General features: G+C 39.8%; 1 protein-coding gene across 4 annotated transcripts in view; it reads left to right on the forward strand.

Annotated features, from left to right (window-relative positions):
* Positions 1 to 24605, forward strand: part of C6 (complement component 6) — a 76979-nt gene extending 52374 nt beyond the window's left edge. For 2 of the 4 annotated variants that reach the window (XM_006519958.1, XM_006519957.3), the window contains exons 9-16: positions 2400 to 2522; positions 10039 to 10205; positions 11527 to 11752; positions 13245 to 13416; positions 13690 to 13801; positions 17465 to 17597; positions 18812 to 19000; positions 21549 to 21981. In XM_006519958.1, coding sequence (XP_006520021.1) covers positions 2400 to 2522; positions 10039 to 10205; positions 11527 to 11752; positions 13245 to 13416; positions 13690 to 13801; positions 17465 to 17597; positions 18812 to 19000; positions 21549 to 21607 — 1181 coding nt within the window. In that variant the 3' untranslated portion in view covers positions 21608 to 21981. Of the gene's footprint in view, positions 1 to 2399; positions 2523 to 8044; positions 8150 to 10038; positions 10206 to 11526; positions 11753 to 13244; positions 13417 to 13689; positions 13802 to 17464; positions 17598 to 18811; positions 19001 to 21548; positions 21982 to 24182 lie in introns of those variants that run through there. The other 2 variants (NM_016704.2, XM_006519959.3) reach the window with 2 other exon arrangements.
* Positions 24606 to 27700: the final 3095 nt, after the last annotated feature.

The following is a 27700-nucleotide window of genomic DNA, read 5'->3' on the forward strand; positions in this document are numbered from 1 at the left end:
GTTGGTCAGTGCCCCCTCAGTATGCTAGCACCTTACAGGAAAGTAGGTGGTACTTCACTGTACACAGTGAAAGAATGTCAGCGTTATAGTGTGGATGGCAAACAGTGGCGATATTCTAAACAAGAAGGTAATTTTTTTTTTTCGTGTTTGGTATTTTTTTTTCCTTTTCCATTTTTTATTAGGTATTTAGCTCATTTACATTTCCAATGCTATACCAAAAGTCCCCCATAGCCACCCACCCCCACTCCCCTACCCACCCACTCCCCTGGCGTTCCCCTGTACTGGGGCATATAAAGTTTGCGTGTCCAATGGGCCTCTCTTTCCAGTGATGGCCGACTAGGCCATCTTTTGATACATATGCAGCCAGAGTCAAGAGCTCCGGAGTACTGGTTAGTTCATAATGTTGTTCCTTAAAGTCTTTCGTAAGGAAGTCATTGTCTGCTCTGAATTTGAGAAAAAAACAAACACCTCACTATTTTTCACCAATGGTTTTTTCTTTTATTTATAAGTCTTTACTGTGTATTGGAAAAGAAAAAAAAAAACCCTTAGTTAAAACAATCTGAACATAGTAGTTTGACGAGTCCTGCCAACTTGCTCATTCAGAACAGGCTGACAAGCAACAGAAACAACTCATCCCTCTACCATAGCATACAGACAGTCAGGTGTCTGGGAGATCCCCAGTTAATATGTGCAGAGACCACACAGGCTACTATGTATGGGGGTAATCAGAAACACATAGAAAGTCACCAAAGAGACCTTGATTCATTAATCACAGTACTGCTAACACCATGGGCCAGAGTCATCCTTCACTTCTTTAAAGATTCATATGTGGCCGTCAAATATATGAAGTTAACTTTGCCCTTATGTAAATTGTTGTGTTATAATCAATTTGTCATGTAAAACTTAATTCTGACTTATAAACTTTAAAAAGCAAATGAAAGGATAAGAAAAACAACTCTACACTGTAGTTGCAGCAAAGCAGTACAACTGCTCCAAATTTTGACTTATAAAACCAATGTTGTCAGATATCCACACTTACTCTTCAAGACTGAATGAAATAATCATCCTTTTTTATTTGTTAGAGTTGAGAATGTATATACAGGGGCTTCAAAACTAATTTTTTACTCCTAATAACAGGTACGTTCAAATGGGTCAGACTTAAAACATAAAAAGTAAAAGAAAATTGAAGAATATTGACCTATCTCACATCTGCCCACATCTCCCCTGAGAAATCTGTGTCTTCTTGTCTTCATTTTGGCATCAGACCTGATCTGATGTCTGCCTAAGCTTTCACAATACATGTCCCTGAACATTAAATCCTGCAACCATACGTGCCATAACTTGATAAAGTCTTTGCTTTAAAGGGAACGCTGTGAAGGAAATAGAAAGCATCAATTTCCTTCACATTATCCCAGACAAGTAGTACAACTCTACCTTTAAGTACACTAGTCCTGTCTGTGCTGTTCCAGCCTCATAGACTAAGAAGTCAGTGAGCATGCTTACAGGCTTTGTAATGAAAGTGATTTGGGCATTCAGGTGTCAAAAGCTTTAACAATGGATGATAAGAAATTGGTAAAGGGTTTGGGGTTGGTAAAGGTGTTCTAATGGAATGGCTTTAACCTCAGAGCATTACAGTTTTCACATGATGTATAAGATAGCAGAGAGCCACCTAATGAAAGTATTTCTGGGGATCCTGTAAGATGTTAATTCCATCTTCCATCATGAACAGACAGGAATTAGGTAGTGCTGCCTCCCTTGAGCTAACAAGAAAATTACATCAAATATAGATTTGAATTAAGATAAGGAGACCAAACAGTCATCAGAGTCTGAAGAGCTCATTGGTCAATAATTTAGAATTTCTATTATAATAAAAAGGTTTGGGGAGTGGGACAGAATGAGTAACCAAGTCATGGGAAGGAAGCCCAAATAAATAGTGAGTGGTAACAGACAAGTGGCCAAGATTCACACTTGAGATGGTGTGCAAGCCAAATGGTGTATGTCTCACAAAAGCAGTTACAAGTCTAAAATGTGCATCACAGTGAGAAGCAGACTTGATGTCCAGGGCAGAAACAGTGCACAGTGGTAAGGATAATTCATGTGATTCATTGTGTTCTGTGACAAAAATGGCAGGCTAGGAGAGACAACAAGAGTCCTATGGGATGCGCTACAGTGGTCACAGATGCATCAAAAGTGAAGATTCACAGAATCTCTTTCATTTGCGATTTCCTCCGGAGCCATGTGGGGCTGAATCTTGGAGCAAATCAACCTATGAGAGCTAAGCAGGACAAAAGCCGGTGATCATATCCGGCCCCCGAAAGTAGCTAGAGCTGTGTGGTCCACTTCCTTGAATTCTCAACGGTGCATTTTCATGGGAGTTTGCTTGGGTTTATATTTTTCAGGTTTAACAGAAGAAGAAGCTCAAAACTGTGTCCAGTATGAAACAAAGAAACTTAAGTTTCTTTATATGGAAATACACAAGGAAGACACGTGCACCAAAAACAAGCTGTCTGAAAAATATGGAGGTAACTGTTCTCTGGGCACTTTATCCAGTATGTCCTGAGGCTGCCTGTCATTTAACCATATTGTACATGACTTCTGTGTTTTCGTTTATATTATTTTCAGCCTCAAAACACCATGTGCTATGAGAGGAGGTATAAATTAAAAATTATCATCAGCACTGCTTAAGAAGTAGGCATTGCTAAGGTGTTCTTTTTCTTATTCTTTCGCTGTTCAATTCAATGAACAGTATATTGATTTTTCTCATAAGTAGAATTCTTTATCAGGCATTGAAAAGTAGGCTTGACTAAAAACCAGACATCCCCACTAAGAAACTTAGAAAGCAAATATATGTAGGTAACTAAGCATTAAAACGCTAGATTTGTAATGAGAATGCTGCAATTCATGCCACCTGTCCCCACAATGGCACATGTGCAGAGACAGGAATTGAGTCTTTAATTTCTACTTTATTGAGACCTATGATTTGAAAAGGGAAAAGACTGACATGTTGTTGAAAGCTGTATTACACCTCACCAGCAAAATGTATAAGGATGAGGGAAATGGGTACAGCAACTCTAAGAGGAGTCAATCATGCCATATTCAGACCCAGCTTTTGGTCATATGATCATCCACGTCTCTATGACTTGTGGATGTCTGCTGTTATCATTCCTTGCACTATTCCCTCATTTTCTGAATATCTGGACTCAGACCCTTCTAGGAACACTGAGTTTAGTTAGAGTTTGCCTGATTCAAGCATGGATTCTGTCTGGGGTATCTGGGCTGAAAGGTAGAATGGGAGCTTAACTCAGAACACACTAGTCATTGACAGTGTAATGTTAAAAACGAGTGTGCGCTGACTCCTTTTTATAATGTTCCATCTTACAGAAGCATCTTTATAATATAAAAACCATGGAAGGGGCCCTGTGGTCTTGTCCCTTGCTACCTACCATTATCTCGTATTTATAAGATTTGTAATGTACCATGGATGGCATCCTGAAACTGTGCAACTTGTTGAGAGCCACCATAGCTTCTTTTTGTTTGGTTGGTTGGATTTTTGTTTGTTTTTCGAGACAGGGTTTCTCTGTATAGCCCTGGCTGTCCTGGAACTCACCCTGTAGACCAGGCTGGCCTTGAACTCAGAAATCCGCCTGCCTCTGCCTCCCGAGTGCTGGGATTAAAGGTGTGTGCCACCACGCCTGGCTCACCATAGCTTCTTACCTGAAAGGCAATTCTCTGAAAGGCAATTCTCTGGCATAATTTTGCATGTAGAAGCAAACACATACACTTATTACTTAATGTGATTTTAAGCACCTCTATGTCTGAAGCAATTATTATAAATGGAATAAAAATAGAAGACAAGATTAGAAAACATTTAGTTATTGTCAGGTATCCATGTCTGAAAACCCTTTTTCCTGAACCTCTTAGCTTTAGCTTGTCTTTAAAAGACTGATATGAAAGAGTCCATTCTTGTTTCTAGCCTTTAGAAAAGGTCTCCCTATTGACCCCAGGCTGTCTTCTAACTCGTTAACCTACTCTTTTAACTTCCTAAATTGGAGGATTAGAGACTAGTGCTACTATGCATAGTATAAACATTTTGATTCTGGCAATTTCTGCTCTTATCCCAGAATTATTTTCTCAAAGTCATTATTGATTAATCAGCAATAGTTTGATCTTGATTGCCCCTCTGCTAAGGCAAAACACATCTGGGTTTGTTTGATCTAATTCCACATCATAATGCCTAAATTATCTTCATTACATACTGTGACTAATTAAGTCACTTTTTCATATATTGTTAAACTATAAAGTTTTGTTCTGTTTTTATTTAATTGGGGGAGTTATAGAATTTCATACAAAAGCACTGTATTTACAATATTTCTACCCTTTTGTATTCCTCCCAACTCCTCCCATGCCCCTTCTCCACCCTCTCTCAAATTCATGACCTCTCTTCTTCTATAACTATTATTACATACATATATATATATGCATTTGTACATAAAGCCTACTGAGTCCATATAGTATTGCTCATATATCCATGTGTTTAGTGCTAACTACTTGGGATTATACAACATAGGTGGACACTCAACCTTAAAGAATACTAATTCTTCCTTCTCAGTACCAATTGCCTATAATTCTTCATCTAGAGACTGAGCCTTGTAAAATGCCCCACCTACCCAGCATGCTGACTGGTGTTATCATTCTAAACTCTTGTTTCCTCAACCATACTGAGACTTTATGGATTCAACTTCCCTGGCGTGTGTAGAAGATAGTATCCAGCAGCAGGCATGCTGGTTCGCTGGCTTTTGGAACCTCTCTGGCCTCTTTTCACCAGTATTCCCTCAGCCTTAGTGTAGGATTCCATTTGATGTAGGGGTTGGGGCTGGGCTTGTCACAGCCACTTACTCTCTTTTTGGCCAGTTGTGGGGCTATGTATTAGCCTCTATCTGTTGCAAAAGGAAGCTTCTTTGATGAGGGATGAGAGCCAAGTTTCTCTGGATAAAAGGATAACTTTTTACAGGGGGATTTATTAGATATAAAGTTTTTGTTGGCTCTTAGGACTTAGGAGGGCTTTATTGCTACTGGATTTTTAAAGGTTCTTACAAATTAATTTCCTTGCCTCATAAGCGTATGAGAGTTATAGAGAATACTAGATTCTAATAAGAGTTGTCCAAAATAACAGAGAGTTCAATGACCTTGTACAGTGAGCCATCTTGTCTGGGGAAAAAGTTAGAGGGAAAGAGAATACAGAGAAAGCCACAATTCTTTATATATTCACCTTAATTGAGGTTTGGAATGCAACAGGCATCTGTTCTCAGTAGAACTGGGAAGAAAGCAAAAGGCTACTTTTTCTTTTCCAGAAACGTATAAGGACAGTTAGAGCAATTTTTTAGAACATTCTCTCAAGAGGCCATCATGAGGAATGAAGCTCGTGCCACCCATTCCAACAGTTATAGCTCTGAAAGAAGTCAAACTGAACTGACTACACCAAAATGTGCCCTTAAGAGGCCACAAATGTCTTAATGGAGAAAAGAGAACAAAAGAGGCCTGAAAGCATTTTAAGACCAGAAGCAAGTATGCCCTGGTCCCACCCAGATGTGAGCCTAAGGCCTTACCTCTTTCTCTACAGAGCCAAACTTTTCCAATTATCTAAATAACTCATGTTCTCTCCTATGCCTTGAAATTATAATTAACCTCTACTATAAAATTCTTCTCTTCACTTAACAGCCTCATTGAATGTTATACATTCTGCTCTGAACACACAGATGCTACATCATAGAGACACCCAAATTTGAAATTTTCATTCTCACAAGGAATACATCTGAGAAGAAAATACAAGTGTTTTGTTGCAATAATTAATAGAAAATTCTAAATATAGTATTAGAACATATCAGGGTGTGTGTATGTGTGTGTGTGTGTGTGTGTGTGTGTTAAGCATAATCAAAATAAAAATAATAAACGTGGCAACTGCATTTACACTATATTCTACCCTCCAAAAATGTAACATGGAAAATAGTATGTAATAGAGACCAGTCCTCTCATAATATAAACTTTTGAAAAATCAATAGTGTGCTGGGTAGTTTTATGTCAACTTGACATAGCTAGAATCATTTTGGAATTGGGAACCTGAGTTGAAAAAAAACACCGCTACAAGATTGACCTGTGGGCAAAGCTGGGAATTATTTTCCTCAATTGGCTCCACTGATCAACTTCACACACATACTCAGAAACTGACTTTAATATGGCTTTAGTGTGCTGTGCACACACACACACACACAAAAGACATGAACATAGAAGAGCAATACCTCTGGATACCAGTGGTCCAGAGGAAGATATAAGAGAGAAATTGGAGGTGAAACTACTAAAAGTGATTATGTAAATGTATAAAACTGTCAACCATTTTTTCAATTGAAGAATAAATGAAATGTCATAGTCAGGGTTTCTATTCCTGCTAAACATCATGACCAAGAAGCAAGTTGGGGAGGAAAGGGTTTATTCAGCTTACACTTTCCACATTTCTGTTGATCACCAAAGGAAGTCAGGACTGGAACTCAAGCAGGTCAGGAAGCAGGAGCTGATGCAGAGGTCATGGAGGGATGTTCCTTACTGGCTTGCTTCCTCTGGCTTGCTCAGCTTGCTTTCTTATAGAACCCACAATGGGTTAGGCCCTCCCCGCTTGACCACTAATTGCGAAAATGCCTTACAGCTGGATCTCATGGAGGCATTTCCTCTAGGGAGGCTCCCTTCTCTGTGATAACTCCAGCCTGTGTCAGGTTGACACACAAACCAGCCAGTACATGGAATAATTCACACGTCCATGGGTATGATTTCCTCTGCCCTAAACAGAACCCAACATATCTCTCAAATTCCCATTCCGTCTAAATAGCAGAAAAATATATAATTATCAGTGAAATATAAATCCATCTCTCTGGGTTTAAACTTTTATTTTTGAGTCAGATATAGGACTCTAACTGTTCCTGTTTGGTGATTCCCTGGGCTAGTTTTATTATGGAGTTGTCTGTGCATGTGAGTACATGCACACTTGTTGAGGGAACATTGGGGCACTCTGGCATCCTTGTGAGCTTGTTGCCCTTGCATTTCCTCTCATGTACTATCTACCTGCTCTGGCCACTGTTGTCATACACAGGACCTTGTCTAGTGTTGATGATCATCCCTAGGCCTGTGATTGTTGAACCCAGAGTCATGTATAAACAGGTTGTATCTACACAGCTTCAGTCTATAAAGCTATGAAGATTTCATCATCTTCCTCTAGGTTCAGGGAAGACCAAGCTATGTTATATACATAGCAGATAACTATAAATGACTTTTCAAAGAAATTAGCACTAACATGCATGCAACATTAGATGAAAGTACCCATTCACATACAACTAGAGAAAAATGAGATACAAATTTAGTTCGATCAGATTTATCTAGTAAACTAAGCCCACCAAAATTCAACTCAAAGTAAGATCTCTACTGTGGAATACATCAAATCTAAATCTCCATTCATCCTACTGCTCAAAACATTTTGTCCTTTGAAAAGGAAAATGGCCCAAGTCATTGTACATTTCTATCATTCTATAATTAATATCTTAACTTAAGTCATAAGAAGCTTGGCTTTTGATTTTTTTCATTTAAATATTAAGAGCTGGACAATTGCTTTTTTCCCTCAGGATACCGGTCCAACTAGGTGATAATTATTGCCTTCCAAAGTATGATTCCCAGATTTGGACAAGTGTACTTGAGCACTCAAAAAGCCATGCTTCCTATTCTCTCCAACCCAGGTTTATTCATATGTGAAGACCATGATGTAGCATGAGTAAGGAGAGGACTGGGGAAAATGGAGTTTAGGAGCACAAGCAAAATAATTAATATCAAGAGTTTAACCCAGCGAGTAAGTATAGAACTCAAGGGTAGAGACAGTGTGCCCAAGGAAGCCCTGAGAACAGAATCATCCCGCATGTAAAGCCACCGAGGAAAGGGTATGAGGAGTTATTTCTGAATTGCTTAAATGTTTACTATGCTAACAATGTGATTTTTTTTTTACTTTGAGGTCACCCAATATTGAAGTTATAATTTTCAGGAGGCAGTCTAGGAGGCTCTTCCTGACCACCACATCCATCATGCTTTCCCACGGGTTCACACTGCAGCCTGCACCCATGCTATCTCAGCATCCGTCACACTGTGCGTGTTTACTTCTTCTCTTTTATTAACTTTTAAGATAATCTAGGACTCTGTCACCATCTCTAAGCTCTCTATACTTAAGGAATTACAAATACACATGACAGGCAGAAAGAGAGAATGAGGGAAGAAAAAAGGAGGAAGAGCAAGACGGAAGGGTTTCAACACTTTTCAAGATCTTCCTATATCCCAGGCACTATTTTGTTGTGTATGTAAAGTTAATTAATTAATTGACTAATTGATTAATTTAAAAGAAACATTTCAAAGGAATGTTTTCCTAGTTATGACATACACTGAAAACACTAAGCAATACCCTTGCTTGCCCACTGCCTGAATTCAAACTTTGTCTCCAGTATAGATTCACTATGTGACCAACATCAAGAGCTTAATCTTTCCTTTGTCTATGGTTTTTCACACACACATGAAATGAAAATAATAGTAGTATTTACTTTGTGTGCGTATCTTAAGAATCTCATTAAGTGAGAAGAACAACATCTGCCTTCTATTAAACACTGCATTTGTAGTCACTGACTTTGTAGTTGACCATAGGACACAAGACAAAAGGCTGCTAAAGATATAACTTCATGGTAGAGTGCTTGCCTAGCAAGCAGAGGGCCCTGAGTATATTGAAATTGAATTCCTTTAAAAGCCAGTTAATAGTATTTTATTAATGATTTTCATTCCTTAAGACCACCGGCCCTAGCATATATAACTTCTCGCGATTAATGTATCTGTGAAATATGTGGCATCAAACCAAATATTCACTGCATGGCAGTCACTGTCCTGTCAATCAATACAACATCAACATAAGATCAGATATCAATTTAAATTCCTGGATCCTGATGTTCAACAAAGATAAATACAAAAACATTTGAAAGAATTTTTCTTATACTATCCCTTTCAAAAGGTTGAGAATTCTTTCTTCATATGCAAGTATTTCTCCTATTCTATACCATCTCACTTGAGAATTTCTGACAGTAATGACATGCCTAAATTTTACTGGAAGTCTAGAGCAGTGGCTCTCAGGCTTCATAATGCTGTGACCCTCTAATAGAGTTCTTCATGTTGTGGTGACTCCCAGGCATAAAATTACTTTTGTCACTTCATAACTGCAATTTTGCTGCTGTTATGAATTGTAATGTGAATATCTGTGGGTTTTTTTTTTTTATGATCTTAGGCAATCCCTCTGAAAGGGTCATTCGATGCCCAAAGGGCATGACCCAAAGGTTGAAAATCTGTAGAGACCTGGGTAATGCTACTGACTCTCAGTCATATCTCTGGTTGTCATTCGGTCTATTTCATTCCCCATCCATGTTGGTAATTTTAAGTCTATAAACATTCCATCATGTTTTTTCTTGGTCTGGAATTTCTAAGTTTCTAGCATAGCAGTAAAAGGTACATGGTTTGTGTTACTCCACAGACTCCAAACATAGGGGAGTATAAATCCAAAGCTAGGTCTGCTTCAAATCAAGAGAAGAGCAGTTGGAAAATAGGGTACGTGTACATTCCACTGCTGCCTGTTGCTAACTATGCATTTCAAAACAAATTGCTTGCAGCTTCAGTATCCGCAGTGGCAGTAATATCTACTTAGCATCGCCCTGACAATTATGTAGGATAATGTGTGTAAAGAGCCTGGTGTGTACCCTGTGCTGACTAAATGGCACCGTTGGCATCGTTACTGTAATTTGAGTTATTAATCCCCCTGTAGAGATTTTAAAAAATGCTCTCTCACATTTTCCTCCGAGCTTACTTCTTGGCAGGACCTGACTGTGCTATCTACATTGCCCTCCTGAGAAAATTGACTTGTCTTTGAAGTATGAATTTTCAATAAAATTAAATGGATCATTTTCTTGAATCATCTTGCAGGTTCCTTTTTGCAGGGATCAGAGAAATCCATTTCCCTGGTCCAGGGCGGGAGGAGTCAGCAGGCAGCAGCCTTGGCTTGGGAGAAGGGCACCTCTGGTCCAGAGGAGAATGTCTATTCTGAGTGGCTAGAATCGGTGAAGGAAAACCCTGCTGTAGTTGATTATAAGGTGAGACTGAAGAGTTCTGTGGGTAAGGGGGCTCCACAGGCCATCAGCCCAAAGTGCATGCCACACCATTCCCTTTTCCGTTTCCTCTTTAAATGATAGACAGAATGTCTGCTTTCAATATACAGTCGTGATACACACTTAGAAAAAGTCTTAAATTGCACATCTATGGCTTTTATAATTTAAGTGAGTGTTCTAGAATTGCTAGCATACATGAAATACTGAGAAGGGATATTTGGTTAGTAAAATTGTTCACACTTGCCGGGGACTAGCAAGCACGCTTCATCTCACTGCGGAACAGTAACGTTCAGGTTTGGGGGTTTCATGCAACTCTACCTTGTGAGCATATGAGGAAAATTTTAGATCCATTTGGTTTCCAGCCTCCATCACCCTCGATTCAATTTTCCAATTTTGTATTTGTTATAATTAGACCAAAGGGTGAGTTCTGTCACTCATGGAATCCTTTGTATAATATCACCTCATCTAAAGTCAGATTTGCCTATGGCATAACTGCATTTTAAAAGGCACCCCAAAGCTATTCTGTTGCCTTCATCTAAATAGAGATAGAACATTGGATCATTATGAACACGGGATTATTTACATGCAGCAGAAAAACATGTGTACTCCAGCAGTTATGGTAGGAACGAGGTCAGCTGTCCAGATGAACAACACTGTAGCACATACAGCCCTAGGTGGCTGTTTCTTTGGGCTTTATAGAAAGGTTACAGAGCAAGTAAGTTTTCCCCTCTTACAGCTGTTGCTTGCTTTATTTGTTACAATCCTCCCACTCACGTGAATAGCAAGTTCACCACTCCATTTCCTCCCACAGGGCATTTTCTCATCTTACTCCAACAAAAGCCAGTGTGCGTCCATAGACAGAGAGGGAGGGAACCTCCCCTCACCCTCTCCAGGCTTCCTGCCTGAGTCAAGGTTAATGAGCTAACTGCAGAGCACTAATGAGCTTTGGTAGTTCTTGGTGGCCTAGCTTAGCACTTTTGCTGCTTATGTTTGATGCTTCATAAATAACATGATGCAAGCCTAAATAAACAACATGTGTAGCTTCCTTCACAGCAGACCTGCAGGGACGGTTAATTCTACAGTTTGTTCCTGCCCTAGGGCACTAGGCTTTTCCCTCCTGGCTCAACAGCCAGCTGACTACACTGGTTTCTCTAATAATACCTTGGGAATGTGGTTTTGTTTGTTTGTTTGTTTGTTTGTTTGATGTTTTTGTTAAGCATTGATTTGATGAGAACTAGGTAGTGCTGACAAAACACTGACTTCCAGAGTCGAAAGGACCAGAGTTGTCTCTGTCACCTGTTCGCAGCTTGCCCCAATTACAGACTTGGTCAGAAACATCCCATGTGCAGTGACAAAACGGAACAACCTCAGGAGAGCGCTTCAAGAGTATGCAGCCAAGTTTGACCCTTGCCAGTGTGCTCCATGTCCCAATAATGGCCGCCCCAGGCTCTCAGGCACGGAATGCCTGTGTGTGTGCCAGAGCGGCACCTACGGTGAGAACTGTGAGCGCAGGTCCCCAGGTTACAAATCTGGTAAGTGTCAGGAAATGATTGTCAGGTCAGTATTTTTTCCTTTAAAATATATAATTATAGGTTGATGAATTTGACAAAATAAAACTCACAAGTGAACCTCGTGTTGTGAACAAGCTCCCAAATATTAGATGCCAAAGACAAACCAATGCCAAACTCTGCTGTAATCTATGAGCTGAATAACTCTAGAAAAATTATCTAACCTCTCCAAGTTACAAGATCCTGATCAATAAAGATGGGGCTAATCCTGTTATTACTTGAGGGATGAGGGGTGTGGGGGGTGTGTACACAGATGTGTGTTTTTAGTTATGTTCTAAAGCATATATAAAGGATTCATAGTAAAATTTTAAAATTAGACATTATAAAATAAATGCATGATAGTGTGTTATAGTTTTTCTTTTATTGCTGTGACACAACATCATGAACAAGGCAGCTGAGAGAAGAAAGGGTTTCCTGGGGATTGCATTTCCAGAGGGTTGGAATGTTATGGGAAAAGGAAGCAGAGAGAGAACACTAGAAACAGTGCACAGCTTTTGAAACTTTGAAGTCCACCCCCAGTAACACACTTCTCCCAGCAAAGCCACACCTCCTAAGCCTCCCCAAATCCAAGGATACCAACTAGAAATCAAATATTCAAATGCCAGGAACTATGGGGCACATTTATTTTTCAAACCACCATGTTACCAGAGAAGTATATTAATATGTGTGTTATAATGTATAAGCATGATATTTCATAATAAAGAATAAATTAAGCAATATGCAAAGTTTTCATGAATGGCTAAATAAATTAACTCAGATTTTCTTAGAGAAGAAATGAGGCCTATGATTAAGAATATGTTCTAATAACTATAAGAGTGTAAATGTGATATACACTTCTGTCAGTGTTCTATTGCTGTGAAGATACATCATGCCCATGACAACTCTAAGAATGGAAGGATTTAATTGGGGCTTGCGTATAGTTCTAGAGAGTTAGTCCATTATTAACATAAGGGGAGCATGGAGGGCAGACACTGAAGCTAAGAGTTCTACACCCAGATCCTAATGCAGCAAGGAGAGATTCTGGGCCTGGCTTGGGCTTTTAAAACTTCAAAGCATACTCCTAATGACACACTTCCTTCGATAAGGTCACACTCCTAATACCTCTCTGGTAGTACCACTCCCTGATCATCAGGCATTCAAATATATGAGGCTATGGAGTCCATTCTTACTCAAACCCCAATATTGTTCAGAAGATTTTTATTTTGGTACATATATATTTATTGATAATTTAAATGATTTCTCTCTGTTGCCATTTTATTCATGTCTGTGAGAACTGGAAAAATAATCAGACGTTGTATCAGACCCCTGCCATCATGGCTCCTTGCAGCCCTCACTGCAAAGCTGCAACATCCCACAAAGCATGTCATGGAGTCAATGTGAGGAGACCATGTTGCCCAAGTCTCAAAGCCCAGATTTTCTTCAAACCAGGATGGCTATGGGTCTTCCTCTGTTACAGATGCAGTGGATGGAAACTGGGGCTGCTGGTCTTCCTGGAGTGCGTGCAATGCTGCTTATAGGAGATCAAGAACCCGAGAGTGTAATAACCCTGCGCCACAGCGAGGAGGACAAAGCTGTGGTGGCAAGGATCAGCAAGAAGAAGACTGTACAGTCTCAATAATGGAAAATGTGTAAGGTCGGGTGTGAGGGAGCAAAGGATCACTGGTTTGCATTTACCGCTGTTAGTTGAGAAATGCTTAGAATTTTAGATCTGCCTACACAATATACTAATGAAGCACAAAATCTGCTACTACCCTTAACTCACTAAGTAGCAGGTTCCCTATTTAATCAGTATCAGTATATGATGAATATGTTAGACAGACTGGCCATGTTGCTTTAATATATGCATGCATGAATGTATGTATGTGTGTGCACATGCACACATTTATTTCTTTCCCTTTTAGTGGACAACCATGTATCAATGATGATGAAGAAATGAAAGAAGTAGACCTTGCTGAGCCAGAAGCAGAATCAGGGTGTTCTCAACCACCTCTCCCAGAAAACGCATTTACCTGGGTGAGTGTCCTGAATGTAACTCTTGGTTTGAAGTTCAAAAAGAGGACTTGAAAGCAAGTCCAAAAGAAGGTTTTCTTTTCATTAGAGTTGTTATTTTCCTACTTTAATAATATGCCGACTCAAAAGTACAAGGGAACATCCAGAAATGCTGGCACACCCTTTAATCTTGAATACCCTGGGGTATCTTCCCATCTGTCAGTCAAGGAAGAACCAGGTGATGTTTTCCTTTGTACCACTCCAGCCATAAGAACGTGGCAGACTGAGTGAAGAATGAAGGTTCAACACAGAGTAGCTTTGGGTGGCTGTAACAGTTTCCAACTAAGACCTGGCTGTTTCCTTCGGACTCTAAGGCATATTCCCCGAGACATAAAGGTGACTTGGACATAAGCATTAGAGCTGAACCTTCATTGATTGGTTAGGTTAGAAATTTGTAGACCCTTGAGCAGTCAAAACAATTCTAACATCTTTTAAATTCTGTCCTTTTCATTAAGTCACAATATGTTTCTATGCTTTTTATAAGATGTGAGTCTTGTCACATGAGTCTGTGGCTTTAGACTGAATTCTTTAGGAGATATATAACATTAAAATTGATCACAAAAGGTTTGCTCTCTGGCCATTTTACATTTTTTAAATGAATAAAAATTTTAAATTCATCTTTTTTCCAATAGTATATTTATTATCAAAACTCAGTATCATACAAATCCCCAACATCACCATCATAGATATCCATGACCGATAGCCCATGCCGCGTGTACCTTGCCTTATGGTCATAAGAAGAGGCATTTTGGAAGGAGATCATTTCAGTCTTTATTCCAGGGTAGAGGTCTTGGTCTCACCAATGCAATGGAAGGCATGTTAAACACAGAGCAGGCACTTCCATTCCCACAATCTGGTTCACAAGCTCTCAAGTGCTGCCTCAAAAAGACAATATCCACAAATGTCCACACTGTGCTAATATCCACAAATGTCCACACTGTGCTAATATCCACAAATGTCCACACTGTGCTAATATCCACAAATGTCCACACTGTGCTAATATCCACAAATGTCCACACTGTGCTAATATCCACAAATGTCCACACTGTGCTAATATCCACAAATGTCCACACTGTGCTAATATCCACAAATGTCCACACTGTGCTAATATCCACAAATGTCCACACTGTGCTAATATCCACAAATGTCCACACTGTGCTAATATCCACAAATGTCCACACTGTGGAAGTCACAGAGCAGGGAGCGATCCTTTAGAACAGGCATCACCAAAGTACAGCCTCAGGGATCAATCTAGTTTGTTACTTTAAAAAAAAATTACAACACAGCCATATTAATTTGTTTACATATTACTTATAACTGCTCCCATGAAATAGTAGAAAATATGAACAACTGTGACAGGTGCTTTTATGACCAGCAACTGACTAATGCAAGCCCTTTATAGAAAAATATTTTCTAGTTCCTGCTTTAGAAGATCGATGTCAAAAATTATATATTGTCATATCCAGCTGACTAAATAATGTTTAACATGTTTATACCAGCTGAACACTAAAACTTTTAAATTTTTTGTTATTTAATTTTAAAAACCCAATGAGGCTTTAAACAGAAATTCATTATGCTTATGGATCTTTTTATAACATTAGATTATGTCCCTTGCTCCATTCCCTGATGTTGTAATCAAGTCCCATAGACTAGATCAATTTATGTATTAGGAAGAGTTATTTAAACCTGGTGTAATGGAGTACATCTTTAATCCCAACACTCAGAAGGCAGAGACAAATGGATCTATGTGAGTTCAAGGCCAGCTTGATATTCATAGTGATTTACAGGCGAGGCAGGACCATGCAGTGAGATCCTGTCTCAAAAAAATAAAACCAAGCAAACAAACAAAGTAGTAGTTTAACAGACAATTGTGGAATTTGGGGAATAAAAGTGTTTGAGAATCTCTCTGCCCTCTGATCTCAATAATTGCAACATATTTGTATAAGTTATTGCTTCCTGGGAAAAATGGAGACAAGAGTTCAAAGCAGTGACTTATTTCAGAAACAAAATGACAGGAGGTAAGGATAATAGCGTGAGTTAGTTTTAACTAATAGTTTAAGAAGTGCAAGATCCAATTTTTATCTTGAAATTTTTAGTGACTCCCCATAAAACAATGCCTTATCCATTATCTAGGAAATATATAATGACTAATAAGCTTCTAGGATTGGCACATGCTTCTTATAAATGTAAGATGGTCATGCAATGAACAGACATGACACTATGAGCATAAAGCTTTTCTTTTCTAGCAACATTGGGTATTTGTGTCATGTCTCATTGTTGTGGCCCGTGTTCTAGCAAACATGTGAATGGAGAAAATCAAATATGACTAAATCCTTAAACAATTACTTACAGAATTAACTCTGGGAGGATATATTTTGGCTCGTGGTTACAGATGGGAATGTTGTAGCTGAATAAGCAACAGTGAGGGAAGACCCTGTCCGTGGTGGCAAGGTCCTGAGGAGGCCTGCTCACATCTCCACAGACTAGGAAGCACACAGAGCCCAGGTGGAAAGTGTGAACCGGCTATAAGGTCTAAGGCCTGAACCCCAGGAGCACACTTCCTCCCACTACACTCCATTTCTTTAAGGTTTCTGAACCTCCCATCCCAGTACCACTGTATAGGAAACAAGTGTTCAAACACATAAACCTGCAAGGAATGTCTCACAGTCAACCCATAACAGGAGGCATCATCACATAGGGTTTTGTTTGGTTGAGTGTGTGTGTGTGTGTGTGTGTGTGTGTGTGTGTGTGTTTGTGTATTTTATATCTATGTGCACATTTGTGCATGTGTATATACAGGTGTGCATGGGGGCCTGACGACAACTTTAAATGCCCTCTTCTGTTGCTTTCTTCTTCATTGTTTTTGAGACAAGATCTCTCACTCAACCAGGACTGAGACTAGACTAGACTAGACTAGACTAGACTAGACTAGACTAGACTAGACTAGACTCAGTGGCTAGACTGAGTGCCCAGAAAGCCCCAGAAATTCTCCTGTCTCTGCCCACCACCAATGCTCAAGTTACAGATGTTGTCACCACATCTGGATTTTACATTGCTGGGGAAGATTGAAAATCAGGTCGATGTGCTTACACAGCAAGCCCTAAGGAGGAAGTTTTGCCATCTGTTTGGTTTTGGTTTTGTCCATGGGTGCAAGAGCCCAAGAAGGCTTGCTCAGCTCTCCACAGACCCCAGAAGCACAAAAAGCTCGGGTAGAAAGTGCAACCTGTCTGTAACGTGTAAGGCATACTAGTCCCATTGTGTAGTCTTGGCTGGATTTAAACACATAGAGTTCTACTACCTCTGCCTCCAAAATACTGTGATTAAAGGCATGTACTATCATACTCAAAAGCAGAAGGAAATTCCAGTACAAAAAGTATAATTAGTTTAAGGCAGAAAAATGAATTCAGAGAATGAAAAGCTAAAAAGTTATCCAAGAACAAAAATGAGGAGGAGGAAAAAGAGGAGGAGGAGGAATGAAAAGACATTGGGACTGAATTTAGGAGCAGAATCTTAAGAAGACAGTTGTGTAGATACCAAGAGTATGCACTGGGCAGAATCCAGGAAGGCCTAAGGTATCCAGAGATAATTCATCACATTCATGATTTCTTATTTCTCTTTTAATTCTAGAATGAGAAGAAACTGTACTCAGTTGGGGAGGAAGTTGAAATTTCATGTCTTACTGGATTCACAGCTGTTGGATTCCAGTACTTGAGATGTTTACCAGACAGAACCTGGAGTCAAGGAGATGTGGAATGCCAAAGTAAGCATGAGGCAAACACAAGCATTTGCATGACTCCCGAGCAGAATGGATGCCAATACAAATAGAGCAGAGTCAGTTCGGTTCATCTTACGGATTTGTTAGCAACAGTGGTGAAAAGACTTAGTGAAGCAGTGAATGGGGCTCATTTGCTAACGTTATATTTCATAATACCAGATTTCAGCTCTCCTGCCCTTGCATATTAACCTCATACACATAACACTATAAAGTATGCCTCTAAAAAGAAATTTATGGAGCCAGAAAACTTATCTAATCATGGGTATCTGCCTTGGGTGATGTAAAAATTGAAACAAATGGATAAATCTCAAAAGTGCAATACTCAGATTTGGAATTTTGTATAAGATACCATAATCTACAAACCACTATTTTTTGGAGGGTTCAATTACATCCTTCACCAGAAAAGACTGAGTCAAATATGTGTTTTCTGTGGCTATCCATGCTGTTGGAAGGTAAAAACAGATTCAAACAAGACTCAGAAAAGGTACCTCAAACACCTCTGGAATCACTTATGTAGAGCTGCGAGCACTCTCAACTAAAATGATCTGTGTCTGTCATTCACAGTGTAGTGACTTCCCTTAAGTAAAACACAAAAGGAAGGTAGAGGGATGGTTCAGTAGTTAAGAGCACTTGCTACTCATGCAGAGGATGCAACTTTGATTCCAAGAACCCCATGGCAGCTCACAACCATCTATATATACAGTTTCAGGAGATGGACATCCTCTTCTGACTCCTTAGGCATGATATCAGGCACACCTGTGATACACCACACACACACACACACACACACACACACACACACACACACACACACACACACACATGGGCAAATACACATACAGATAAAATAAAAAATAAATAAATTCTTTAAAAGGATGGAAAACTCAAGAGGTAGAAAAATAAAGGAAATTATTTCTTGACAGAAAAAATATTCAAAAGATTTAACAAAAGGTGAGTGTGGGGCCAGCTCCTCAGCAAATAATCCTTTGTTATCAGGATTAAAGGATTTGTTTTAGTGGGGCTACTGAGAAGCTAGAGATTTTTAACTACAAATTTCACTGATTAAAAGGAGGTACCACAGCTGAGCAAACACAGTAAGTGTCACTAGCATCACTTCTTTGGTCACACATCATCGTCTGAGTGTATTTGTTGACCCTTCTGCTCCACTGAGCACATCTGAGATATTGTTCTCCCTGCAGGGACCTCGTGCCTCAAGCCCGTTGTTCAGGATGTCCTGACCATCTCCCCATTTCAGAGAGTGTATCAGATTGGGGAATCCATTGAGCTGACATGCCCCAGAGGCTTTGTTGTTGCTGGACCATCAAGGTATACATGCAAGGAAGACTCCTGGACACCTCCCATTTCAAATTCATTGACCTGTGAACAAGGTGAGCAAATCTGTGATTCCAAAGGTTTGGCTCCACAGGATCCGTAATTCAGCATCCAAAGCATTGCTCTGCTCAGATCGATTTTAGAATGAAAAGGGAAGCTTAGTTTACCCTGTGCAGATGATGAGATAATACCTTATTAGCCAAGTAAGTGTTTACATCTTAGACGATGTGTTCAATTTCCCTTTCCAATAGAAAACTTCAAGAGTTACAGGGAGTCCAAGATCTCTCATCTAACAAGACAGAACTGATAATAGCTGAAAGTTATGGTTCCAGTAGAAAATAGTGGGAAACCTATAATTAGGCATTGTAATCATTACCTATATCTGAAGTTTTCTAATTCTCTTAGTCTGCCATCTGATTCTCCTTATATCAGCTCCTCTAAATGATGTATTTTTATGCTACTTACATCCTTTTAAATTCTGCCCAAGTCCCACCTTCCTAACATTGATGTTATTGAACCAGAAAGAAATTGGTGTCTGGTATTTGTCCCAGCTAGAGAGAAATTTAAGTATTTTTTATTACAAAAGAAATAGATCTTTTAACCTTGATTTGCACACAAATTTGTACCAAATATCTTATGGAATACCACAACTATGAAGATACATTATGTACCAATTTTAAAAATTTTTAATCAATATAAAATTTTAAGAGCCCTCCCCTGGTGAGTACTGCATCTCTGGAGCTGAAATCAATTGTTTTGAAGAGAAGAAACTATAGGCATATCTTTGAGACAACTCACTAGAGAACAGTATAAATTTTCATATTTCCCTAAATCTTCTAACTGGTTTCATCCACAACTAATTTTAAAATGGGCTTTGGAAATTGCTTTAATTTGACTGTTTAAAACCTTTGTTTTAAAAGCAAGTCTATTTTTCATTTTGACAGTTTATATATTGAATCTATATAATAACAATGGTAGCTGGCTTTGTAAAAAAATATCTAATTACTTTTTGGAGACAGAGAGAGAGATTATGAGATTATTGTGGTGTATACTTCAACATGAATGTACATAAGTGGGTGTTCACGCACATGGATGTCCACATATATGGAGGCTGGAGGTTGAAACTGATGCTTTCTTCCATCACTGCCCACCTCATTATTTTTTTTTAAAGAAGGGATTTCTCAGTACACCTGTAGCTCATCTATTTGGTTACCATTTAGCTCACTGAGCAGAGAGATCCAGGGATCTGCAAGTTGCATGGTTCCACGTCCCCAGTGCTGGGAATACAGGAATACCTTGCCATCCCAACTCAGATCCTCCCGCTTGTGTGGCGAGCACTCTACCAACTGAGCATGTCCCCAGCCTTACATTTTTCAGCTTTCCTTAAACTGACTTTTGCAGTTTATGTAGAAAATAATGGTTTTCATTACAATATTCTCATTTATGTGCATCAATGTTTCTGGTTCATATCTGTCCCCACTTTCCACCCCCATTATCCCCCTTCTCTCTCTTTTTCTCCCTCTTGTTCTTCTTCCTCCCATGTATTCCTCTTTCATATTCATAGGTATAGATAAATCTAAATCCTGCATATGAAAGAAATATATTATTATCTGTCTTTCATCTGGTCACTACCCTCTTGTGTGCCCACTCTCTTCCAATGAGAGGAAGCATCTGACATTTGTACTTTTGAACACTGTCTCACTTTTAATCGGAATTCTTGAGGATGCATCTGAGATAAGCTATTAGGCTAATTTCACTTTGAAAAGGAACAGAGACACAGAGAGGGGAAATTAGACCAAGTGTATGCATCAGCTCTGCTAACTCCCCATGTGCCTTGCTGCCCTGTCCTTTCTTCTCTTCTGGGATCTCACAATATTTGAAGGAAATGGAGAAAGTTAACCTATCAACTAACCTTAAGTAAATCCTGTGGGAACCAGTGAGGACTTCAGGTGAATGTTGTATCTTGGATCACAGGCTCCTAATCATAATAATAATAAGTAATATGAATATCAGAAGAGGTGTGGTTGGACATTTCAGGCTTCCAAAGTTAAGATATTCTGAGGAGCATTTTGTTCATAAGAGTATATGTGGCTAGATACATACATACATACATACATGCACATATATGTACATAGCCAACTCTGTCTTTGGAAATTTAAATAATAAGGAAATAAAGAAACATGAGATGGATTCCATCTAGATAAAGGAAGTAAGCCAGGCGTGGTGGCACACGCTTTTAATCTCAGCACTCGGGAGGCAGAGGCAGGCAGATTTCTGAGTTCGAGGCCAGCCTGATCTACAAAGTGAGTTCCAGGACAGCCAGGGCTATGCAGAGAGACCCTGTCTCGAAAAAAACAACAACAACAACAACAAAAAAAAAAGATAAAGGAACTAAAATACCTGATATGCAATATCTTATGTGACAGTAATAGATTCTAGTCAAAAGAAAGAAAAAGATTTAAAAAGTAAATAAATAAATAAGTCCAAGTAAGGTAGAGACACTTTCAGACTTTTACTAGCAAAGACAGACTCTTTGCTCTTTCCTTGTAAAAAGGTGTTTTTATCATTACTTCCCTCTACAGCCATGTTCTTCCTTCCTTTTAGGACCAACCCCTTACATACACCTCAGGAAATCCTCCCGCTCTCAGCATTTCAAAGATTAAAAAGTATTCTCATTATGCTGCTCCTGAGTTTGGCCTTCTGTCGTACTCAGTCCCAGCACCAGGTTCCTCACAAAGGATCAAAGAGGATGAAAAGCCCCTGTGTGGTCAATGAGCACTTCAAACTGGCAGGGGCTAGACAGTGTTCCACAGCACGTGAAAGTCCATCTCTCACTGCAGACAACGCATAGCTCTGAGCCTCCTCTAGCCTGTGTGAGAACGGATAGAAAACAATTATGTAAGAAACAATGGAAACCTCTTCCACATCAGCGTACATCTGCAGAGCTGCAGTGGACCTCACCCATCTTGAAAGAACTCAGTGGGGAAACCCCCACTCAGCTCCCGATTCGGCGTGCACCCAAGAATCGCGAATAGAACACAACACCTTGATGTAACAACAAGAGGTTTTTTAATGGCGGAGCTCCGGGTCGAAACGTATCTCACACAACAGGAGACAGTGGATTCGACCACGAGGCTTGGAAGCTAGGGGTTTTTATAGAAAAGGAGTGGGGCTGGGGAAGGAATTGGCGCGGTTTCACATGATTGGTCCATTTAAACATCAGCAGCCTGTAACATTTAACTTAGGTCAGAGGGGTGGGAGCTAGGGAGGCGATGGGCTTGCCCGGGCATGTCCTGGTCTGTTCTGCTGTGTTCTCAGCCCCAGGTTTCAAAGCTCACAAACAACTCTTTGGGCTATTTAACATACATTACATGAATTACAGTTTTATTTCCTTTCAATCTCTTCTGATATTCTTACGACTGATCACACTAGAGCTACAACCCCTCCCTACCTAGGTTCCTGGTCACATCTCCACAGTTGAAATGAGGGTTCAAAAGTGATGATGGTGGGAGACAGAAATAATAGCAAATGAAAAAAGATTTGCCATTGTTTTCAGTATTCCATTGTGTCTTTAATGAAAACCTTGCTTTCTCAACTCTTGTCCGCAATAGGCTAAGTGAGACCCTGTGAACCCAATCCCCTGTTCTGCTTCATAATTTAAGGAATATCAGCGTATGGCTATTTATTTTCTCTCTTGACAATTAGCTTGTTCACAGAGGCATTCTTGTCCTGTGGATGCTGATGAATCAGATCCAGCTCAGGGATGTTTGACTCATCCCACATGGTTGGGATGTCAGATTTAGAGGATGCTAAACATCCTCTGCATAGACTTCACTGGAAACAAAGACAACCCAGGCTTCTCCTTACAGAGGATGCACTCTGTCTTCTTCCATGTTAGTCCCCTTCCTTTATGTGGACACTATTCAGCTCTTTATCTTCGCTCAAGCATACTTCTTTGGGGATCCTTCCTTATTTTTCCCAGTTGAGATGAGTATGGTATACGGGTTTCCTGAATCCATGTTGCCGTTTAAGAGATTGACCTTACTTTCAATTCTAAGTCCATTGTTATATTATTTTATGCACATGAATTAAATGTCTTGAATGTATCTACTTCTCTCCAGTTTTGTCTGGTATCTTGGTCCAAATTGCTGTCCCCTTTCTCCTGAATTACGAACAAACCAAACCCCTTTTAGATTCTTCAAAATAATGCTGTCTCTTCCTTCCTGTTTTCATTGAGATTTCTCCTTCCTTGTTCTTTTCCTCCCTCCCACCCTTCCTTCCTTCCTTCCTTCCTTCCTTCCTTCCTTCCTTCCGTCCTTCCTGTTTTGCTAACCATGAAATCCTCATATATAATATGTACATGGATCAGCTGTTACATTCATTCATCTTGAAAATCAGACTTTCAAGTCATTACTCCCACCACCACCACCAAATTTCTCACGTCTCATAGTTAATGCCCATAGAGCTATGTCTCACAGACGTTAGGTGACTTTATGTGTGTCCTTGTATTCTTTGACCTTTCTGCAGGTGTCAACTATGCTGACTTTCTCTACATCTGTTCCAAGACTCATTAATTTGTTGTTGAAGGTGGCAGTTTGGGTTTTAGATTTGATTGGTGTCTTAAGGTTTTCATTCCTGTGAAGAGACCCTTTGACCAAAGCAACTCTTATAAAGCCCAACATTTAATTGGGATTGGCTTACAATTTTAGAGGTTCAGTCCATTATCATTATAGCAGTAAGCATGGTAGTGTGCAGTCAGACATGGTACTGTAGAAGAAGCAGAGAGTTCTACATCTTGTTCCAAATGCAACCAGGAGAAGACTGTCTTCCAGGAAGCTAGGAAAGGGTCTCAAAGCCAACCACCAAAGTGACACACTTACTCCAACAAGGACACACCTCCTAATAGTGCCACTCCTTGGGCCAAAGATATTCAGACCATCACAGTTGGTGGGTTTTTTTTGTTTGTTTGGTTGGTTGGTAGGTTGGTTGGTTGGTTTTGACTTTTGATTTTTATTTTTGTTTTTGTTTTTTTTTTTTGTTTGTTTGTTTTTTTGGTTTTTTTTTTAGACAGGGTTTCTCTGTATAGCCCTAGCTATCCTGGAACTCACTCTGTAGACCCAAAATGTGCTTGCCTCTGCCTCCTGAGTGCTGAAATTAAAGGCACACACCATTAACACCTGGTAAACAAGTCATTTTGTTTAGTGCCTACCTCACTAGCAGTTTTCTTGTTTTTCACAGGTGTCAGAGACCATCCGTGAGAAAGTGATCCCTTCACAATCTCCTTAACAAGTCAAAGGGCCTTGAACTAAGAGCTGGTTGCCACCCCCTTCCTCCTTATTCCCTTCCTAACACCTAAGACTGTAAAATTTGAATAACAGTCCCCTCTTCCCTATCTCTTTCCGAGTTCCCATGACATCCAAGGACATGAGCTGTGCCTGAGCCCAGCTTGACTCCCAAGGCTGTTGAGGAGGATCAAGGCTCTGGAGATAAGATGCAAAGTGCCTGCTGCTTGGCGCCTGACTTCAGCCCCCATGTCAGCAGTCGTCCTTTCCCTTGTTCTTTGTACAACTCTCCCTCGACCCCTCCCCTATTTTCCGCGATGTATGCTTTATAAGGAAAGCACCTCAGCTTAATAAATGAGACCTTGATAGGTTTAATCTACTTGGTCCTCCGGCTCTCTTTCTTTTCCTCCCATTTCCTTCCAGGTTCGCGGTCCCCCTCGCACCCACGAATAACTGAATCCCGCGGGACGGGATACACAGGTTCTTGTCTTAGACTAAGGTCTGCCAAATCACCTCATTCTCTCTGCAGTCTTATGCCAGGGAATTCAACTCACAGTGGTAGCCTTAACAGTTTCCTAACAGATTTAATGAATTTAATCCTTAGCACAGATTTCTTTGCTGAGTTCTATTGATTGATGTTGGGCATAGGTGCAGCAGCAGACAGAGAAGGTCACCAAGATGCTAAGCCTTCATTTTCCAAAGGAGCAGAGGGGTTCAGACTTCTAAGAAAAGACTGACACTCATCTAAGTCACTCCAGTTACTATAGTTAAACATTATACAAGGTTAATTGGGGCTTGAAAAGGTTCCAGCTTCTGAAGTTATCTTGCCCTTGCTACCCATGAGAGAAGACGGCACATAGGAATCTCAGTCCCTTTTGACCATGGCCAGCCATAATCAAAAGTAAGAACTCCAGGCTTGCCAGGAGTGTCTGAGGACCAAGGTTGGTGCAGCTGCATGTTCTCACATAACACGGAGAACAGATTATCTAGAGACAGCATTTCTTCAAGGTTCAAACGTCTCACAACAATTTCTCAGCCGCCAGTGATTGACCCAAACATGGCAAATGCTTTGCTGAAATATTTCACTCAAAGACAGACATAAAGGCTTTACTGTGAATTGCATTTAAATCCAGACATAAAGGTTTTACTATACATATTACTTCAGAGTTCTAAACAGGAATAGCCAAATTCCTCTAAGTCTACTTTACTTGGCTAAGGATACCACAAACTCAGTATGAGTAGGAAGAGATCTTGGTTCATCTTTCCCTTCCTGAAATGAACCATCCTATGATACTTTCTCTTTCAGAAAAGGTCCCAGTACCTTTCTGTAGGTAAACCAGACAATAAGAATTAAACTTGATTCCTAGCATAACTTACCACAATATTAACCCAACTAACACACATACAAATATATTTCATTCTAGTTCACCACATACCCAAATACAATTTATCTACATTTCTCTTCTTTCACATCTGGCCCTTGTTTTAAATTAGCATTTCTTTGTACCTGAAATCACTATAATAACACCATAGATTATGTACCACAGTCCTCTTCCCTATATCTTTCCAAAATGAGTTTTCTGCAGAAGTCGGAGCCTATCTCATTTTCAAAATCTAGACCTGCTGTTGCCACGTGCTTCCTTGCTTAGAAACCATCAAAGATGTACTGCTTGGGAAATAAAGGGGAACAGCCTTAATTCCCATCATGTGCAACTGTAGCTACACTGCATTGTGTGCTTTTTGTCCTTCTGAGCTCAGCCACACTGGCCTCCTCTCAGTTCCAGGAAAGTCACACGCTGTCTCCTTTCAGAATGTTTTCATATGTGATGTTCCCTCTGCTTCCAACTGTCCCCACATCCCCTCCCTGCCACACACAGGTCACTGTTCCCAACCTTCCTGGGAACATCAATTTTTCTTTCTGATTGCACACATTCTTTTTAAAATCACTAATATTGTTAGCAACTCTCTATGTATTATTGTGTTTGTCTGACCAACATCTGTCTTTCCCCACCAGGTACAGATTGTGAGACACAGTTTTCTCAGTCAGTCCCAGAGCCTAGCAGGGCCCTCAGAGAATCACGAATGATCCATAAGGATCTAGAAGACAAGTGACCAAAACTCTCTCCATCTCCAGTTTTTGTTTTAGCTTTCTGAGCTGGACAGCAGTTTTAGTTTGGAAAGCAGCGAAGGGAGTGAGCTGGGAAGGATTTTTCAGATGGAATGTTTCACAACAACTTATTTAAACAGGCCATGATGAATGCGCTAATCCAACAGATAATGGATACGCTGTATCCCTTCACCACACCCTGTCCTCCCAAGTTCAAAGACCTCTGCTTTTCTCTCTCTCTCTTTTCTTCTGTTTCAGCTATTCTGACAAAATCAAAGGACCTTTGTCCACCAGGACAAAAACAATCTGGATCCAAGTGTATTTGTATGTCCCCAGAAGAAGACTGTAGGTATGAAACACTCTGAAGTGGGTTTGCAAATTGAGAAAACCAATCTGGTGTGGCCAGTTTGATGGAGAAGCTGATGTTGACACACAAACATGCAACATTAATTTTCACATAGCTGAAACTCCTACATTCAGTTGAATTAGACTCTTCCTATTGGGGAGCAAGCTCTTTTTAATTATTTTATTTTTGAGATTATAACTATGTCATTTCCCACTTCATTTTCTCCCTCCAAACCTTCTCATATTCCCTTCCTGAGAGCAAGGGTTGTTTTTAATTATGTCTTATCCTGACTCCCTACACTCATATTGCATTTGTCTATATAAGCAGTCCAATTTTTGTGTTAAAAATTATTCTTGTCCATTTAAAACTTTCAAACTCAACTCTGTCAAAACCTTCCCTTCTTACTGACTATAGTTGAAAGTAGGAACTCCAATAAGTTGTAATAAAGAAAGTATTTTGAGTATGGAATACACACACACACATACATACACCACACACAGAGATATACACATGTCACACACAGCTACACCACACACACACATACAAACATACCTATATCACACACACATACACATATACCACACACGCACACAAACACACACCATACATGCACAAACACCATACAAATATACATGCATACACCACTCGCACACCACATACACACACATACTATATAAACATATATATACAACACACACACACATACCATTCACACCATACAAATACACCACCCACAAACATATACCACACATACACACACACATAATACACAAACATATACATACTCATCCCACACACAAACATAACACACCACACAATACACAGCCCACAAGTGGAAATATCCTTGCTTTGTTTAGTTCTGTTTCCTGGAAATTCACCTTCTGTTTTATCGTGTTAACATTCTCTGAATAAAATGAGATGTTGCAAGAGGAAGTCAACAGACTACACACCATTGTGAATGTGTCACTTTTAACACTCATTAGCCCCCAGACCCCTCTGTGCAAATATGAACAAACACTTG

This window comes from Mus musculus, chromosome 15 (assembly GCF_000001635.26).
Source record: "Mus musculus strain C57BL/6J chromosome 15, GRCm38.p6 C57BL/6J".
Lineage (NCBI taxonomy): Eukaryota > Metazoa > Chordata > Mammalia > Rodentia > Muridae > Mus > Mus musculus.